Source organism: Juglans regia, chromosome 8 (assembly GCF_001411555.2).
Source record: "Juglans regia cultivar Chandler chromosome 8, Walnut 2.0, whole genome shotgun sequence".
NCBI classification, from domain to species: Eukaryota; Viridiplantae; Streptophyta; class Magnoliopsida; order Fagales; family Juglandaceae; genus Juglans; species Juglans regia.
The window spans coordinates 5,726,715-5,747,254 of NC_049908.1; the positions used below are offsets into that span (position 1 = coordinate 5,726,715).

Genomic DNA, 20,540 nt, shown 5'->3' on the forward strand with positions numbered 1-20,540 from the left:
TTTTTAATACTCATTTTGTTTTCACTGCTTTATCTATTCAACTCGTTTTTTATATAGATAAATCTTTCTTGCTCACGGATCTTGAAAGCCAAACATATTTGGTTTTCAATCTATCTATCTATTGATAGATGGATAAAGAACAATCGTTTCAACATAAAAAATAACAAAAACTAAATTAAACATAGAATACTGAATTTAAAATTATAGCCAAACATTACTCATTGGTTCTATTCTCGATTCAAAAGTAATCTTGATCGGGATACCTATTAGACACTTATTTTAGAGTATAAATGATTTGATGTTGTTATCCTACAGATCATAAAATGATTTTGCTGCATTTTATCTTGTGTTATTTTGATACGAAAAATTTTATTAAGAAGAATAAAAGAAAAAAATATGATGTATGATGTGTAGAGATGATGAATAATAAAATTATTTTGATATTGGATTGCATATCAACCTTAGTTCAATTTTTATTTTTTTTAAAATTAAAACTAATAAATAATGATAAAATAAAAATATAATATAGAACAGTTTTTATTTGAAAATTACTTTATTATTACTCTCGCAAAGGATCGGATCATCGGAGTGAGAACTGAGAAGATTACCGAGAATGCCCCCCACGTTTTCCCTCCAGCGCGAGTGGAAGGCTGCGAATTACGGATGACGTGTACAACTGCCGCATAGAAAGAGGGCCCGCTCTAAATGGGCTTTACTTGATCACCACGGGTTTCCGTTGGGGAATGAACATTCTTGTCTCAACGTAGCAGAGAGAGAGAGCGAAAAAGAAAGAGAGAGAAGCCGAGAGAGAGAGGAGAGTCCGTGTTCCTCTTACCATCCCTTTCTCGTACCCCTCATACCACAACATCCAAACACGCTCTTGTATGTATAATTTGTTGTTAGTCAATCATTTTAGCTTTTTAATTTTTTAATTTCGATTTTTTAAGGCATGCTCGCTAATGAAATGCACGTTCCTGAACAGTAATTTTTTTTTTCAAATTTTCTATTTGCGGGAGTTTCTTTTACGGCTGCGGCAATTGTTTGATTAGGTTATTCATGGGAGGCTTTGTTGTTAGATAGTTGTTTTTTGGGAGGGTGTTTGCTTGTTTTGTGCTTGATCTTTGAATTGCATTACGACTTTGATCGTTGTGGGTTTTCAAAGGTGGTGTTTGATCTAGCTTGCTGATTTTTCTGGGAGATGATTCTGTGATTCAGGATCAGACGATGACTACGCGAAATGCGGAATCGTCTCAGGTATGTATGCTTCGATCTCCTTACGATATTACCATGCCGCTCGTCGATACCAATATTGTTTCCATTTTTGAGGTAAACGTATTGAATTTCATGCATGGACGAGGGATGTGAATTCTGTGATTACGTGCGCGTAGAATTGGAATTCGATATGCGTGTGGGACATGGGGTGCATTTGCACGAGGAGTTTGGTGGTATTAATTTATTTTCGTTTTGTGGTATAGGGAGATGGCGGCATTCCTCCTCCCCCTCCTCCACCGCCCGGTCCGCCTGATCATCTGTTTTCTCGTGGTGTCAATACGGTACTTGGAATTTTTATTTTTCTGCCCTTTTTTTCAATCGCGGATGTTGTCATTTAATGTTGCTTTTCGATATTTATGCTGCTCTAGACCACTTTTGTATGATGCTTGTTTTGTACTTGACCGATGTGAGCATATTGGTAACGTGTAATTACCATTCATAATTTACAGTGCTCATAATCCATGACTATGCGCCTTTGACCTTTTGGTGCTAGATAGTTCTTTGCTTGTCCCTGTAATTTGTACGTTTAAAAATTCATATGGGTTTTGATCGAAAATTTTGCACCAACATTTACTTGAGAGAAATATACCGAAGAAAGAGATTTCATGTTTTGTTTTCTAGTGCGTCAAAGATAGCATTGTCTTTGTTCCGAAATGAGAACCAAAAAATTGAGTAGTGAAGGCATAGAAATTATAGCCTTTTTATTGTTTGACATTGGAATGATTATCCATGGACCACTTTAATTAAAGACTTCGAGACATTTTTGCTCATCATGGTTAACTGAGAGGCAAGAGGATGAACATATTTCTTTTGTTTTTTCATAAAATTTAAGGTTGGTGTTTAAAGTTTCTCCTGGTTCATCCTAACTTTACTTTCATAACAATGGTTTATCTGACCCTAAAATGTGTTCTGAAGTATAATTGTCTTGCAGGTTTTCAAGAGTGGGCCACTTTTTATATCATCCAAAGGTCTGTCTTACTTCATTGGTTTACATATATACATATACTCAATTAAAAAGTAGCATGGCATGGACTGTAAACACCTTAGGTGGTATTATACTGAATTTTTCTAACGTTTCATGACTACCGTTGCTTTTTTCTTCCTCAGAACCTTATGATTTTTTCCATTTCTGACATTTTCTTTTTTCATTAACGCTGCCATTTTTTCTACCTTTTTTTTCCTCTCTCTCTCTCTCTCTCTCTGTGGTTTTGGAACTAGGGTGGGTTACGCACAACTTCTTTTTTAAAAGGCATTCATTTGTGTGGATTTTTGAATTGAGAATGGTTCATCGTGTTGCCTATATTGCCGAACATAGGAAGTATACAAGACATACATTTATCTAGAAGATTTGTTATTTAAATAGGATGACTTTTTCTTACTTATCCAGTTGTTTCTGTTTACTTAACTAAAGAAGAGGTGATTTTTTCTTTGCTGAGGATAAGGTTTGCTGCTTCTAAAACAGGGTAACTACTGGAATAAAATATCAAGTTTCCTGCAAATTGCAGTTCTCTGTCTCATGTTATTTCAGTGCTGATCTACCTTAGGTGTACAGATTGGTTTTGTTTTTACTTTTCTTAATCCCCCTAGTACGGCAGAATTTTCAATGCTCTTGCTCATCTCAATTCAATTATTTCTCTCTCTCTCTCTCTACACATGTTTAATCAATTGGTATACACATGACTTCAATGTTCTAACGTAAAATTATCTTTGTTGCAAGTATTTTGTGCTTGTCTGGAGTTATAATTATATATATGTTTTTAATGTAGGAATTGGATGGACATCCTGGAAAAAAAGGTGGTTTATTTTGACACGCACTTCCCTGGTTTTCTTCAGAAGCGATCCAGTAAGTAGTTGTTTAGTTTTCTATACTCTGCAATCTTTGTGAATTCTGTTAAGCAGTTATCTTAAGAAATGGAAATAATTGACTTATGAAGTGCCACAGGGGTGGCATCCGTTTTTCCTTTTTACTTTTTTCTAGCATCCTTGATCTAGCACTTATATACCATGATGGTCATTTATTTTCACCCTTTTCGCTTAAACCAGAAGTATCTAGTTTCAAATTTCATCTCCTTTCCATTCACTAGCTTGTGGTGGTTAGAATGTTTTTATTGAAGCATTAATTAGGAGTAGCTGTGTCTACTTGAAGCAGCTCCTTGAGCTACTGGCTATGGAGCTTGTAGATTGTCCTCACATGTGACCTTTTGTTTGATGAATGAGTGGGACATTTTTATTGTGTTGGAAGGAATACAGTCAAATTCTACTTGAAAGCAACAACTTGGTGGCAGAGACAGATGAGCACCTTTTGCATAGTTACAATAGACTACCCTTTTCTCTCTTTGGTATTCCGTGTTTCTGTGGTTCCGCTGTCTTTTCGACTAGTTATCTAATTTGACACTTATTGGTTAGACACCGCTGGAAATCTTCTTTCTGTTCTTTGTGGGTATAAAATTTTTGGTTTTGCTACTTTTTGGAGTATGGGGCTTTTTCCATGCACTTCATGGCAATGATTCAAATACACATTTTGTTGTAGGATGACAAATGCAAAATAACTGCTTAACATATTTCAACTTCAAATGACCACCGATGAACAAATGTTTGATAATTTGACATATTTATGAAATCAAGGAAAGCAGTAACTTAATTAAATGGACCTACATATGCTTATGTACATCTTTATATGTATGTATGTATGTATGTATGTATGGGGTGTGAATTTGTACTTCATTAGTTTTTGGAAGGTTTCAAGTTCTATTGTTTTATTTTTTTCAGAGCACTGTTCCTCAAAAGGGGAGTGAAGTGAATTTGACGCTCGGTGGGATTGACCTCAACAATTCAGGCAGGTTGGTTTTATTTATTTATTTTTTATTTTTCAAATTTCCAGTTTTGTGTCTATTCAGTTTTCTGGCTCCCTTCTCACGGTTTTACCCATCTTGGAAATGGAAAACTTCACTCACATTTGCATACTTTATTTCAACAATTTATAGTGTGGAGGTCAAAGCAGATAAAAAACTCCTGACTGTGCTCTTTCCTGATGGACGTGATGGACGAGCATTCACACTTAAGGTGCTCCCCCCAGTGTTCTCTTGTATTTAGCTTCTCACTAAAAGGCTTCTCTTGCTTCAATGATTTGCTGTTTCTTAATTTTTCTTTGTATATATCACCTTTTCTTTGCTCGACTTTTGTATCAAACTGCTCAACAACTGGGTCCAATTATGTCTTGTCTAAACCATGACATCATCAACTCACTTTCATTCTAAAACCAACACACCCATAGATTTTATTGGCTTTTCTATCTATCGAATTTAAATATGAAGCCATATGGTTGACATTTTAAACAAGATACTATGTTTAATGTCATCTTGCTAAAGTAGGAAATTGGAAAGCTGTTCTCCCCCCACCCCCCTAAATGGTGACAGTTTATGAAATATATTTTCTACTTTTCCTTAAGGATTTGATCTCCATGGGTCAAATCCACATGCTTGACGCAGAGTTTATATAGAACTCTTATTTGCTGATATGACACATGAAATATTTAGTAGGCATAAACTTTCTATACCATTTACATGATAATTTATTTTTTGATAAGTATTTACATGATAATTGAGGCCAGGCAGAACATAAGAGTCCGTTATTCATGAGTTTATGCTTTATCTTTTTTGTGCTCACAATGTGCTGAAAGCAAAGCATAAATGATTTGGGATGGCCTGGCTTGGATGATCTCAAAACTAATATTTGGATGGATGTATTTGTGTGGGAAACTCGCCTTGGATGGTTGCCTATATTGGACTAATACTTAATTAAATATGACTAAGATTCAATTTAAAATGATGCTAACTCATTTACCAAAAGGAACACGCTATGCACAAATTTCTCTAATCCGTTAACCACTGACTGGGCATAAGCAAACTAATGATAGGGGCTAGGAAAATGTGGCACAAGGCTATAGGTATTTGTGCAAATATGCAATTTTTTTTTATTTTTTGAATAAAAAAACTTAAGCATTATTATTTTTTGGATAAAAAAAATTGAACATGTCATATTTTGAGTATGAAAAAAGTTCGATTTCAGTTCAGTGGAAGGAAGATCTGTGATTAAAGGGATGGGTTTTATGGGTTAAAGATTTGTGAGTTATGCAGTGGAGGTTAACATATACAGTAAGACGAAGAAAGAGAAGAAAAAGAGATAGGGGTAAAAGCTGGAATCTCACTAAGACGTCGTAGGTGTTTCATTATTTCTATACTTATTAATGGAAGCATTTTGTAAGTTGAGTGCAAACTTTACATAGCTCTTCAAGTGAGTGTATCTAAAGGCCATTATTAAATGAAGAACCATGAGGCTCAGAATCAAGAATCAGAATGAAGAATTTGGGATTCATTTTTCAACAAGTATCGCCAAAAAATAAGCTCCTTATCATGTGGAACCTTTGGTGAAAACTACATTTGGCAATGCAAAATTTCATGAATGCCATTTTCCTCAAGGGAAGCCTATCTTGCCAAAACTAGAGATACAGAAGGAAACACGAATTGTGCATCTTAGTGATAGCTTGGGGCATTTTGGATCATTTATTTGAGTGGGGAAAAAAGATGGAGAATAATTTTAGGACCAAGTCCAAAACCGCTGGGCAAAAGCAAGAATAGGGAGGGCTTATCTGGACTTTTTAACTGAGGTTTTTCTCTGGTCTCGATGTATGCCTGACTTATGGCTTTTATATTGGTATTGCAGGCTGAAACCATGGAGGATTTATATGAGTGGAAGGCTGCACTTGAGAAAGCCTTGGTGCAAGCACCAAGTGCTGCTCATGTGATGGGGCAAAATGGTATCTTCAGGAATGATCAGAATGATTCAGTTGATAATTCTTTGGAACAGTGTATGCTCTTATTGTTGTCATGTTTTACATCTATTGTTAATTTGTTTAAATTGAAAAAAAGAGTAGCTTCTGGATGAGAGTTATCAAAATCTACTCACTACCTTTGCTTCCATCGAGTCCAATCGTCTATGTGGTCTCAAATGTTTAGGTTGAGAATTTGCTATTTGACAACATGATAAGAAGAGCTAAATATAGGAAAGATCTGGTTTAAACATATGGTTTCAAGTTGAAAATCTTTGGGCGGCAGATTAGATCTGCTGAAACTACTATTACAGAAAATACCTTACTTCTATAGTATGTTATTGATTCTTTCAGTTTTTGTCATCCTATTAGTTCTTTATTTGATTCTGCGTTGACCTTGTCTTGGTAATGTTTATCTATGGTTGATTTATTGAGCACGAGGTTCTCAAAAACATTTTATATCTGTCTCTGGGACATTACTTCTTGTATCGACAGGGCATACCTTTTGAACTTGGAACTTGGATATGTTACTTGCTTCTCTTTGCTTACCAGTTTCTTAACAGATTTGATAGTTTCTTTATTTCTTTTTAGTGAAGGATAGACAACCTGCCAAATCTACAGTTATTGGAAGGCCAGTTTTGCTTGCTTTGGAAGATGTTGATGGAGCTCCATCGTTTTTGGAAAAAGCCCTTAGGTTTATAGAAGAGTATGGTGGGTCTTGCTTTTTTCGTAATTGCTTAAGATCTTATTTTTTTGGCACTTTAAAACGTGAATTCAGTGAAGTGAATTACTTTCTAGTGAATGTTCTATCTTCTGAATACTATAAATTGTGTTCTTGATTCTTCTAGTAGGATTTTTTTTTTCTTTTTAAAATCTTGTGTTGGAGAGAATTTGTAGTGTGCATGCATCATCAGAGGCACCTTAATTGGTGAGTATTTTGCTGCCCCAGTGCTTATGGATATGCTAGTAGCTGATTTTAGTACTTGGGAAGATTAGGAAGCTTTCACCATTCATTCCATACCTACCCACCTCCTTGACCCTAATTTTGTATTCAAATCCCGTGATGTTCTTACCCCCCTTTCTGTTTGTAGATTGTAGCTTTATCCAGAAAAAAATCTGATTTTAATACTTATGTTGTAGTCTATAATGTATGTTCTTGTGATGTAGGATAGATATTAGTCATTCAAAATCTACTTATTCTTAATGGATGATGGAATACTATGATAAAAGAGGGAATAATTTTATGTACGCAATGTGTGAATATTCTCATTTGTTTCTGGGCAGTATATTGACAAGTATTTCATGTTGGGATTTTACGAAACACAAATTTAGATGTCAAAATTTCAAACACCATTCACTTAATTAAGTTACTATAGTGATCTCAGGAGAAATTGGTAGGAAACAAATATAGATGAGTTTCAAAGGCCTATTGCAGGCTGATTGGTGGACTATGGAATCATTGATACATTTTCTAATATTACATTATATACTAGAACCTGTTACTGTATTCTTGTTTCACTGCATTAGTATATTTAGCTTGTAAATAATTTCTTGTCTTTGTTTACCTATCGGCATCTTTGTGCAGGAATCATGCATATATGATTTGATTTTAGAAGGGTAGAGTAATTTATTTTCCACTTTGTGCCGGCAATGGCTTGCAACATCTAATAAGTATTGCAGCATATTATATTTTCACCTGCTACATTTAGTGTCACTAGTTTCTTAAAGTTAAAGATCTTTTGGGTCTTTTGTTAATTTAGCACATGTAAGTCTGCAGGACCTTTCTTTAGACATATATTTTTGTTTGTTACTTTGTTTATATGAATCTTATCAAAGAAATATCAGGAGTCAAAGTAGAAGGGATCTTGCGTCAAGCTGCGTATGTTGATGATGTTGAACAGCGAGTTTGGGAATATGAACAAGGTGGGTTTGTCACACATAAGTGTTCTTGACTCACTTTTGTCTTACGTTCACGACTAATACAAACGAGTAGAATGTGATTTTTGGTCAACATGTCTTGTGGACAAAGTTTTCTTCCAAACTGGGTTGCAAGAAATTCCTTTCCTCCAACCCAGTCTACTAAATTATTATGTGTCTTTTGAGCCTGTGAGAGGCACCTGTTTTTTTAATAGAATTAATGGCGTTGGTCCACGATTAAATCCTTCTCCTCATTTAAAAATCCCTCTCCCAGTTAATATAACACTGTAAATCCTATTGAAAATATGTCTCACATTTTCAAAAGAAAGAAGATAATTTAAGAGGTTTGGAGGAAATCTTTGTTCACGTCTTACATGCAAGGTATTTTTTATTTCAGATTATGAGTACTTGCTTTTCTAATGGGATGCATAATGTACATGCCATGCTGGTGAATTGTCAATTGTCTACCCAAGCAATGTTGGAGTATAATTATAGTAACTAAGGATCTCTGTCTCAACATAAACTATTTTCTAAAAATATTTGCAACAGTTTGCAATGTTGGGTGCTACTGAAAAATATTTGTCAACAGAAAATATTTATATGGTCAACCAAAAACACTCAAAATGGGAGAATGACTTGCAGTCCGTAGTTAACAAAGACAGCACCCTCCATTTCTTCCTCTTTGATGTCCCATTGTCACCAAAAAGCACCAATTCTGGTCATCAATGGTTGATGCAGCCCTCCCAACCATTTGCCTGAGAGCCATAGCCTCACTAGTGGTGAATCTTGCCAAGAAGTGATCAATATTAGCAGCTCTGACTGAATTGTTTTGGATTCTAAAACAAAGTCCAAATTGACCCACCCAGTCCTCAATATCGTACCTTAGTTTTTTTCAGGGGATCCCATACCTGAATCTAGTAGTTCTCCCAGAAAACATCAAGTTTACAGATTCAACTCAATGCGGCAACTCCTCTGCATCTTTACCACCGGCACTTTACTCCCTTCACCCTGCCTCCTACCAGATCTCTTTAACCGCGATCATCTCCTAAACATGGGCCTGTTCAGATTAAATGTTGAGACTTTTGTGGGGAATTTATGGAGGTGAATGTGTCTTGAAATTTAGTGCTTATTGCCCTTTGTGTGTAGAGATCTGGACTTCTGAAATATGTTGCTCATGGTAATGGTTGGAATATGGATCTGTTTTGGTACTGCTGCATCATGGGTATGATCATGGGGGTATTGGTATTGCCACAATCTATTTTGGGGTTAGGGGGAGGGGTTCAAGAAGCCATTAGTTTTAGGTGCTTTTGAATTTCTGGGTTTTTACATTAATTGTTTAAGTGAAACAAAAACATGTAGCTTGATTTTCAAGGTTTCAACCAAACAACTGAGAACAAATTTTTTCCTTGAAGAATTGTCTATTTACATTGCAACAACTGAAGCCAACCGAAGCCAACCTTTCTAATTTTTTATCTTCTTCTTCTTCTTTTTTTTTTTTTTTAATAATTCATGCTTATTGAAAATGATCACTTCAATGAATATAAGGACAGTTTTATTAAAAATAAAAACTGAAATTTTTATGAACAATAACAAAGAGAAAAAATAGTAAAATAAAAATCCTCTTTGCCTCCAGAGTACAATTTAGGAAACCAAAGCTGCATGGTAGTTTTCCATTAGAGATTCTTTTTTTCTTTTTGGTTCAATGTTATTTCATCTATGAATTGTTTATTGCTTTAATTTAGGAAAATTTGAGTTTTCACCAGAGGAGGATCCACATGTCGTTGCTGATTGTGTCAAGGTATCTCTCTCTTTATAGTCATAGCAGGATTTGTTCATGTAGGGCACGACACACATTAGAAGCTAAACTATTTTTATTTATTGTCTTCCATGCACTTATCCAGTATGTCCTCCGGGAGTTGCCATCATCTCCAGTTCCCGCATCTTGCTGCACTGCACTATTAGAAGCATTTCGTAAGTCTGTTAAATTGTTTGAGTAATATCCTTTTTTTTTTTTGCTTTGTTATAATTCATAATAAATATTGTGCTAAAGCATCAGGGAAAAGATTATTTGAAAATGAATTTAGTGCATAATTAAATCATTAGCATAAAAAAGGGGAGGTGGTGAGGACAGCTCCCCTCTTGACAGTACAATTTTAACTAAGCATTTAGGAGAATTTCTTCCTTTCTTATCACTTTAGGGGCACATAGTCAGTGTTGCTTTAAAAAGAAGAGTTTGGCATTGGGATGAGAAACTATCTTTTGCGCAGGATCTGCGTATTTAAACAACATTGTGTTTGTTATCCAGGAAAGTTTCATGCAACATTGTATTTAAACAAATGAGATGAGAAATTATCCAGGAAAGTTTCATGCAACATTGTGTTTGTCACATTACATTTGGGTGTTCTACCATGTGTTTGGTATTATCATTAAACTTATGTTTTTTCTTACCTATAATCTTTGGACTACTTTACAATGAGTAGGAACTGATCGTGGTGTTAGAGTCAATGCTATGCGTGGAGCAATATGTGAAACATTTCCAGAGCCTAATCGCCGCTTATTGCAGAGGTAGTTGCTACATTTCTTTTATTGTTATTTCTATATTTATTCATAACTATATTAAGGTATCCTTGTCTATATTTTATTAGACAGATCTCATTTTGGTATTCATAATTTAAATATTCTATATAGGTATATGTTTCTTGTTTCGAAACAGAAAGGCTTGTTTTTTTTAATTAAAAGTATATTTGTCTTTTTCAGTTTCAATGTTCATTGTGATTAGGATTCTTTAGAAATTCGCACACTCACACACACAATTATGCAGACATGCACACTGTCACATATTGATATAATTTTATTTGTCACCTTTTCCTCTTCTTTTCCTTTCCTCCATTCGACAACTATGCACTCAATAGCTTTACCTTTTGCATTTTTTGGCACATAGTTGCATTTTCTATATTTTGATTTGTTTATTTTGCACCCATTCAGAGTACTTGTGATGATGCTAACTGTGGCTTCTCACAAAGCTGAGAATCGAATGAGCACTTCAGCTGTTGCTGCTTGCATGGCACCCTTGCTTCTGCGTCCCCTTTTGGCTGGAGACTGTGAAATTCAAAATGATTTTGATGTTGGCGGTGATGGTTCTGTGCAGCTTCTCCAAGCAGCTGCTGCAGCTAACCATGCTCAAGCCATTGTTATAACTCTATTAGAGGAGTATGATAACATATTCGGGGTAATTTCTAGTATCTTACTCATTAGCAATTGCCTCTATGGTTTCCTATAGTTACTTTCTCACAGACTTAACACACCTACCCACCCATTCATATCTTGTGCTAGTAATGCTATATGACTTTTCTTTCATTATCAGTTTTTGACTTATGAATTGTCCAAATGATGTATTAATTCCATCGACGCTCTTTTTCTTATAGTCCTTTTAAATGTTATTTGAGATTGTTAAAAAATCCATATGAACTCTTTTCAAAAAAGGATCAGTGGAAAAGGACAACCTGTTACCAAAAACATCAACTTTGATAAATCTTTAATTTTTCTCTTCTTTTTCCCATTTTTAAACTAGTTTGGATATGCCACTAATGAAGGTGAAATTTCTTCTCCTCTTTTCGAACTGCAAAGTATGAATCTTCTCTTGTTCTTTCTTCGTACTTTTAACCTGACAAAGTTTGATCCCAGTACTAGCAAATAGGGGAAGAGCTATGATTTTTTCTTTGGGGTAGACAGACTGATGGAACAAGACACTCACCTTCTATGATATTCATCCTCATGAAAATGGCCAAGCGCGAGAGATTCACTAACAAAAGTCATCATATGGAACACAAGTACACTGCCTATTATTTGCTAGAAACCAACTTGACAAAAAAATGAGAAATAAAAGAAATTCCTTGACAATGATCATTAATTATATGCACCTATGTATGAGACTATATATGTGTCATTTATGGTCATGGAATTATCTAACTTGTTTGATTTAAAAATTTATGCTCTTATTAAAAAAAGAAAAAAGAAAAAGAGAGATGGAAGAAATATAAAATAATCCATAGACCACAATAGTAAAGCTCCATAAGACAAAATATATTTGATATTCTTAAAAGTTCTAATTTTGTTTGGGCAAAAGGTTCATTTGACTTCAGATCTTTCTTTCAGCTGTCTCTTCTCTTGCTCATCTTTCTTCTTATCTTTGATTTTGGGAAATTTTTTCTTCTTATTTTGTATATTTATTTATTTTGTCTGTGAAAAATGAAAAACTTTTGGAGGGGTCTGTTAGAAAGTATTATAAGGTGCAAAGCGTAAAAAGTTTTGCTTAGGAAAAAAAAAAGCTGTGAATTTTTTGGCGCGGGGGGGAGGAGAGAACACTGGAAAGTGACAAAAAAAGTCTACTTTCAGATTTTTTGGGGAGCCTTGCCTTGCTCGGTCCCCCTATCTCCAACCCTGCTAGTATAAGTTCCAAATGGCATTTTGCAGTGCAATAAAATAGGTAGTGAAAGGCCAGATTGGCTGTCTCAAGTCAGATGGCAACCTCATTGGGAATTCTTTTTTTTTTTTTTCTTTGTGCTTTTGAGCTCCATGAATTAGTAGTGTGTGTGCAGGAAGAGTCCATGTCTCCTGAAATATACACTGACTCGGAAGAGAGTGGAAGTCAGAGTGAAGAGGCAACTGATGACGATGAGTCCTATGGAGATGATGAACATGGTGATGCAACACAGGAGTCTGATGCGGATGATGATCTTGAAAATGTCTCAAATGAATCCTGCAGCGAGAGTGGTGACTCTGGAGACGAATATTTCTGTGATGCTAAGGCTTGTCTCTATACTTTCTTACATGAGCATCTACATATATTTGTACACTCTGATGATGGTGCTTTGCACTTCTAGATTGGATTAAATGGTGCTTTTGCATTTCTACATATAAGCAACCTTCGAGCTGATGTCTTATGCTACATGTTTCGTATGTGTTTCCCATTTCGGGTTCCTTTGGAACACCTGTTACTGTTTACTGTATTATCAGTTCTCATGTCTTGAAGTTCTCCCTTGAAGTTGTATCCAAACCTTGGGATTGAATTCATACTATAACAGATACTCATCCTTTTCTAGAGTTTAGATTCTTTCATCCAGAGTTTCTTTATCATAATTCCTGCCAATTTATAGATCAATAATAGTTCTATTTTGGAAATTTCAGTGTCAGTGTGCATCCAGGAAATAAATCCCCCGGTGCAGATTTCTCTTTTTCCTTATAGACTTCTTTACATTCTTTTTTTTTTATATGTCTTCAATTTTAGCACAAAGTTTAAAACTTCTTTCAGGAACTTATTTTCATTATTTGAAACAAACTTTTGTGCTAGTTACATCACATAATCTCATTGCTAATCTTACTTCTTTCTAAACCCCCCCCCCCCCCCCCCCCTTTAAAAAAAAAAAAAAAACTCGCATCTATCTTGCTTATTCATTCAAGTTTATGATTTCATTGCAAATTTGCAAGAACTTCTACTAAGTGCAACAGTTGTTGCCATTTCTTCTCCTTACATAAATTATTTTCCTTCCAATTTCTAGTCATGTATCCATGTGCTGTCATATTATATGGTTCATCTGGTTATGTTCTAGACGTATTTATTTTGATTGGTACTAACTAAGGTGCTGGGTTCTGATGGTTTGAAGTTATACTGACCAGTTCAAAACTGCAGGATTCTGGTGCTTCAAATTCGGACTCCAAGTTCCCTGAATCAGGTGGTGTTTCTGGAGCCAGTCAGAAGTTGTCATCAACTTCATTTGAAGCTTCACTGCCTCAACATTTTGTTCCCAAAATCGGGAGTCATTCGAACCAAAGCAATAATGGTTCAAAAATGCAGGCTATTGAGTCTGCTGAACTACTAGGAGATGTTTCTAAAGAACCAATTTTGGTTCCTCCTCGTGCTTGTCCTGTTCCAACATCATGCTTTAAAGTACCTACAGCCATATCTAATGTACCTGAACATAATGCTAGGCATCAATCAATGTGGAAACGTACCTCTGTGAGTATATGTTTTATGAATTCATGACGTGCACACTAGCTCTAGGTCTTAATTTCTCGACCATGTTTCTCTATTTACATTTTTTAAAATTTATTAAGTATAAATTTTCGAAGAGAGGCTTTGAATCTTGACATTCATTAATTATGAATTGCTCAGCATTTTGCCTATGTTCCAAACCTGGTAGTTGTAGTAATTGAGTGTTTTTATTATTTTCTTCTTCCTTTTTTCTTTTGGCTTGCATGCAGGGAAGGAAGAACCTTTCCATGGAGTCCATTGATTATTCTGTAGAAGATGAGTAAGTGATGCATCTATCATCTGTGTACAGAAATTGTTTCTTATGTGAATTTTCATAATATATTTCTATAGTGCTTCTTTCATTGTATTATCATTGGTGCCTTGTACTACATGCTTGACGCTTTAATTGCAGGTGCAGTTAAATTGTTTTTAGCACTTAGATAAACACTTGTTTGAGACACTATTCTTGGCAGGTTAAATACAAGGTCTTTAATTCGTGTGTGCCTGCACATGTGCAAATGCATGTGTTGTGCGTGCGTGCGTGCCTGTGTGCGAGAGAGAGAGAGAGAGTAGGTATAGTGCTCGCCCATCTCATACGAATGCACAAGGACCCACATGTTAGACCAAGTTCAATATGGGGGTAGTGTGCTCATAGTGTCTAAAAATTTCACGAATGAAAGAGAGAAGTATTTAAGCTTCTTAATGATGACGTTAAGGAAGAAAGAGAATTCTCTTCTTCGGGTTAGCATAGAACTCTCTTCTTATAGGTTTTCTCTGAAAGCTTTTCTCTCTTTTTCTTCCTCAAACTTATGATTAACATGCTATCAGATCACTGATCCTAGGTTAGTGTTGTTATATTTTTATTTTCTTCTTCTATCCACTCTTAAACAGAAGTAAAATATTCTATGATAGCATTGTGAATTAAGGCCTCCCAATAGGATCATAGTTCATGGGTTTTTTCCAAATCAATATCGAGAAAATGAGGTTTTCCAAATGATTTTTTCTTTCTTTTTTACGAAGTAGAAAAGGAAAGATAACTACCTTGTTTCTTAGAGAATCAACATATATTGAATGTGTCTTGGTATCAGAGGCACAATATATTTTACTTGTATGCTTGTTGCTCCAGAGATGAAACAAATGGAAATGAAAAAGATTTAAAATCCTGAACTATAAATCTAAGGTTGTGGCCATTGCCTTTGTCATTAGGATTAAGTGCTTATGACCTATATTTTTTAATCTTGAATCATTAACAGGAATTTTTTATTCAATATAGGAACTTGGTTTCTTCTGTTGTTGTTTTTTTTTTTTTCAGTCATGGTGGCTCAATCTCAACTGTTCAACACATCTAATTTCCCTTTTCCGTTTGTGTAGAGTTGAAATCCAGAGGCTTGAAGCCTCTAAAACTGAATTGCAAAACAGAATTGCAGAAGAGGTAGAGACTTACAAAATTTTCCCTTTTAAGGTATCATTCTATGAAATGTATAGGAGTTATCATGCAAATCAAATTTTCTTTTTGCAGGCTAAAGGAAACACAGTTCTGCAAGCAAGTCTGGAAAGAAGAAAGAAGGCCTTGCACGAGCGTCGTCTAGCTCTAGAGCAAGATGTACGTTCAATATTAGAGATACTTTAGTTCCTTTTCCTTTTTTATGTTTTTTTCCTAGAAGAACATATGTATTCTGTTACATGCGATCTAAATGTTCTGAATGCATTTTTTTTTCTTTTTGCTCTTTCTGCCTGTTGGTTTTAATTGAATATCATTACATAACTAGATGGTTTCAATAAATTATTTGGTAGCTACCGATCTTGATGCAGAAGGCCTAATTGTGACAGTGTTAATTGTACCTTTAGGTCGCAAGACTTCAGGAACTGTTGCAAAAGGAAAGAGACCTGAGGGCAACTCTTGAAGCCGGAACTCAGACTTATCATGGGCATTTACCTGGTTTAGCCACTATTGATGAAAAGGTTTGTCTACCTCACATCCAACTAGTATGCTATAAATAGTTTTGATCAATTTTTAACTTGCACTTCTGCCAAAGACAAAGGCAGAGCTTGAGGAAATTGCTCAGGCAGAGGCAGATATTAACAATTTGAAGCAGCATGTTGATGACCTTGAAGCACAGCTTAATCAATATCGTGAACAAAACTATGGTTCTATGCATGCTTTGTACAATCGACCGCAACAAACTCCAAATCATCAAGCAAAACTGTAAGATTTTCTTTTACATAATGGTTGAATATCTTTTTGTGTTGCCTTCTGCTTGATGGTTGTTAAATAATGTTACCAATTTTTTTGTGACACATTCAATACTTAGAAAATTATGTGACTTTACACTAGAGTTTTGTTTTAACAGTTTACGCACCCACTTGTCTTCCCAGAAACTTTTGTTTGGGAGGGGGACGGTCATGATCAATCTTTATCCCATAGATGTATACCCAATATGGATTAGATCGCAGACCTCCAGATCTAAAAAGAGGGAGGACATGACTAACCTACAAGACACCATACTGAACGATATGATTAATATGTATGGTGCCCTTATTAATGTATGGATCATTATACACCAAGTGATGATATACAGTCTTTACATGAGGGAATGATTTCTGCAGATTAATATCAAGCTTATTTTTTGTTTAGATGAAAACCATATAAAAGCTATAAGAACATAATGTGTTAATATTTTGTAATGAATAAGCATTTACAGTACAAGTTTGGGCCAAGTACTATTTTTGGGGAAATTTCATTTGCACCTTTGAACTACCACCAATTTTTCGAAGTGCACCCCAAATTAACAAAAACCTCAATTTGCACCCTAAACTACCACAGTTTTTAATTTGCACCCTTTATGTTCTAAAATTTCATTGCTTAAAACTTAAAAATTAATTTAAAAAAATCTTTTTTTTTTAAATTAGTATTTTTCTTTTTTTACCACTAATATTTATTTTTGTTCTTAATTATTATTGTTGTCTTATTATTTTTATTTTATTTATTTTATCATTATATTATTTATTATTATTTCTGGATTATTATATACTATTATTTTTTATTATTTTATTTTTGTAATGGGGGCATTTTAGACAATTTACTCGAAAAATCTAGTGTTCACTGTGGTGCAAATTAAAAAAAAAAAACGTGGTAGTTTGCACTTTGCTCACTCATATATGTACACAAGGCCTGTGAATGCTTTGAAGAAGATAAAATGGGGGAAGTGTAGTTAGCCTTTGGTAATGTGCTTTTTTTTTCAATTCCTCATTATTTTTATTCATTTAAAATTTGGTACAGAAAAGATAAACAGAAGGATACTGATGGCACACCAACTGTACTTGTTGAAGGGTCAAGAAATAAGGTAAATCAATTTAGCATTTGAGATAATTCCTTGAGAAATAGTCTCAGTTTTGTATATGTAAATAATTCAGGTCAATGATAGAATCTGAGTTATAGATGGATCTGACTAATGAAGAATCTACAAATTTCTCTCTTATATTCAATCGCCCAACAAATAATGGTCATGTGAGTATAATGAGATCCATTTACAGTCTTACAAAAGAATTTACCAGTAGGCCTCTCTTAGTAGATCAAGCGTCACTCTAGGACCCAATGAATGTGAATTTCATCTTTTGATGATGCTGGCTGGCTTGTTGGTCATCCGATTTTGCTGGACTGGATTAGTGTTAAAGAATCATTTTCGTTTTTGAGGAGTTGTTCTTGGCATTCTTGTAAATGTATCCCCAAGTACTATTTTTCATTTGTGAAGGGATGGCTTGTTAGGTTTGGCTCAAATATTGGTGAACAGATGACAAGGCTCAGTAATGAAAAGTTAATAGATTTCAGATATACTTTAGAATTTTTATAACAATACCACCATTATAATAAATACTTTATTTGAGCTCACCCATTTGTTTTCAGATTATTTATCAACTTCAGCTTTGACAGATTGCTTTTTCCTAGAACTACCTTATATATATGGGGTTTGAACTTTGAGATTTCAGTTGTCCTTGTCACTCGTTAGAGATGAAAAATAAAAGAAGCTTTGATATGTCAGTGGATTTTCTATTTTGGAAAACTTGGTAATCTTTTTTAAGGTCGAGGTGAGGCCAGGGTTTGCCATTTTGTTGGGATGCCATAACCAGTGCAGAGTAAGGAACGATGGAGCATAGCACCTCAGTGATTCTCCTCATTTTAAACATAAGTTAACACCTTCTCAAGAGAGGATAGAGGCTCTTTTTACTAAATCCGAACTTTAACATGAATCATACTCTGAGTTTAAGCCAGCAAGGAATTGATAGATGTGTGCCTTTTCCATTATTTTTTGGAGTCTCACTGCATCTGCTCCATAATTAGTCTGACAGATTTGCTAGCAGTTTAATTTCTGCCACAAACCCCGAAGTCCATGGATGTCAGTTGCCACAAATAATTCACCCCAGGTTTTCCATAATTTGGCATTCAATTCACATACCTTTGCTACGTTCCTTACTTTTGACCAAGTATGAGCTGATCCCAAATCTCCTTTGATGATGGTGATGGGTAGTCATGGTTTTTTAAAGACATTAGGATAATTTATTCCAAGTTATTAATAATAATGACAATATGACTTACTTATGTTGTTCTGTTGCTGTGGTGGTGGTGGTGGTGGTGGTTGTGATTAGGGGTGTAAACCGGTCGGTCCGGACCGGAGAAACCGACCGGACCGGACCGACTAAATGCATGGTCGGTTTCGGTCCAATAAATAGGGAAATTTCGGTCCGGTCCTGGGGTGGAGATTTCTCGGACTGGACCGGACCGACCGAATAAAAAAAAAAATATATTATATATATTATTTATATAATAATTGTACAATTAACAATATAAAATTTTAAATATGTTATTAATACTTGTTAATATTCTATAAATTAACAATATTTTATATATATCTTCATCTAACCTATCACTATTAACAATATAAAATTTTAAATATGTTATTAACACTTGTTAATATTCTATGAATTAACTAATATATAATATCATTTAGTTAATTATATAGTAATTATATAAATTAATAATGTAATTTTCATTTAATTTATTATCATTGACCATATAAAATATTTTTTTACTGAGTTTGTTACATAATCCACATTAATAAATCACTTAATTTAATTTAGTATTTTAAATAAATTTTTTTATTAATTGATTTAAAAAAAAAAAAAAAAGGTCAGACCAAATGGACAGGACCGGACCGATAACTACCGGTCCGGTCCAGTCCCTATGGGGTGTTCGGTCCGGACCGGACCAACCGGTTTACACCCCTAGTTGTGATGTTGATGTTGATGCTGATGCTAACTTCTTTAGAAAATGTACATGGAGCATTATTACATGCATGATAGCTTTCGAAATTATATGGAATACGAGCTTCTTAAATTTCTACTCAGACTCATGAGAGTCTAACTGATTATGCTTTTCAATTGCCAACTGGTTTGTCAGCTTCATATTCTGTTCTAGCAGGACAAGAATTGATGTACTGATGATAATACATTTTACCTATGTGCACAGCAGGAAGCAAATCCAACAACTGCTGCACTCTCCAAGTTGACAATGAGGCTCAACTTTCTGAAGGAACGGCGTAGCCAGATAGCAAATGAACTCCATGTTATGGATAAAGGCCAAGGATCAGGTCAACTTGTCCAAAACCTGGACAAGAATCAAGGATTTGAAGTTCAATCTGTCCAAAATCCAGACATAAGTGAAGGATTGGACTATTGTACATTACCTGCCAACCCTCACAGAAAGGTGGGAACTGAAGGCCAATCAATTCAGAAAGGTTCAGAAAATCAGAAGGCCAATCTTTTCTTCCACCCAAGGACAAATTCTAGATGATACCAGGTCTTATACCATCACTCGGTGATTGTTTTGTGCATTTCATGTTGCTTTTGTAGTCTAACAATCTGATTCATGGAAGTTGTTGGATAGAATTGACACAAGGTTGAGTTTGATACCAATATGAAGCTCGAGTCTCTACACCCCCCAAGCCTAATGATGTACAGGTCATCCACTTCCATGACGTAAGCTTATATGTAATCATGATTCCTGATTTTTGCTGGATCAAAGACAAAGCATGGGTTTTCTTTTAATGAATCACATCTGTAATCTTGTTGTATCGGTAAATTGAATATCTAATCTTATTGGAGTTGCTTGGTGTAAATGGACTAAACCTGGGGGAGAAAATCCCAGGTTCAAGCCTCCCATTTTGAAGGGGTTTTCTTTTCATTGGATGGAGGGATGGATAGATTAAGTTAACAATGACTTGTGTGTATGGGAGGTGGTGTATTTAACTGTATATATGATTTGCATTTTCTTTCTTTTTCTTCTCTACAATAAAATTATTATTATAAAATGATTTTAAAAAGTCATCCTAAACTGTATGGACTGAATCGATATTTATGCATATATTAAAAACCAATATTAAGTAAATGAAACATGGCATTTTCGCCCTAAATTTAGGGTTTCAAGTTCAATATGAT

The 20,540-nt window shown here is 34.8% G+C and overlaps 1 protein-coding gene across 6 annotated transcripts; it reads left to right on the plus strand.

Moving 5' to 3' along the window:
* The first annotated feature begins 745 nt into the window (after window positions 1–745).
* On the plus strand, window positions 746–20,375 carry LOC109003559 (rho GTPase-activating protein REN1-like). 6 transcript variants are annotated; one of them, XM_035693600.1, is made up of 24 exons: window positions 746–882; window positions 1,163–1,254; window positions 1,476–1,553; window positions 2,204–2,240; window positions 3,039–3,115; window positions 4,042–4,112; window positions 4,257–4,335; window positions 5,995–6,139; window positions 6,692–6,811; window positions 7,946–8,023; window positions 9,760–9,815; window positions 9,919–9,988; window positions 10,498–10,582; window positions 11,003–11,246; window positions 12,616–12,825; window positions 13,707–14,033; window positions 14,279–14,328; window positions 15,420–15,480; window positions 15,568–15,651; window positions 15,897–16,010; window positions 16,085–16,254; window positions 17,329–17,392; window positions 19,576–19,902; window positions 19,990–20,375. In XM_035693600.1, exons 2-23 carry the CDS (start codon window positions 1,225–1,227, stop codon window positions 19,894–19,896), a joined length of 2,571 nt encoding a protein of 856 aa, XP_035549493.1. In that variant the 5' UTR covers window positions 746–882; window positions 1,163–1,224; the 3' UTR covers window positions 19,897–19,902; window positions 19,990–20,375. The 6 variants fall into 6 exon arrangements, with proteins under 6 accessions (XP_035549493.1, XP_018837279.1, XP_018837277.1 ...); XM_018981734.2 differs by having other exon boundaries at window positions 781–882; window positions 19,573–19,902; XM_018981732.2 differs by having other exon boundaries at window positions 781–882; window positions 19,573–20,375.
* Window positions 20,376–20,540: the final 165 nt, after the last annotated feature.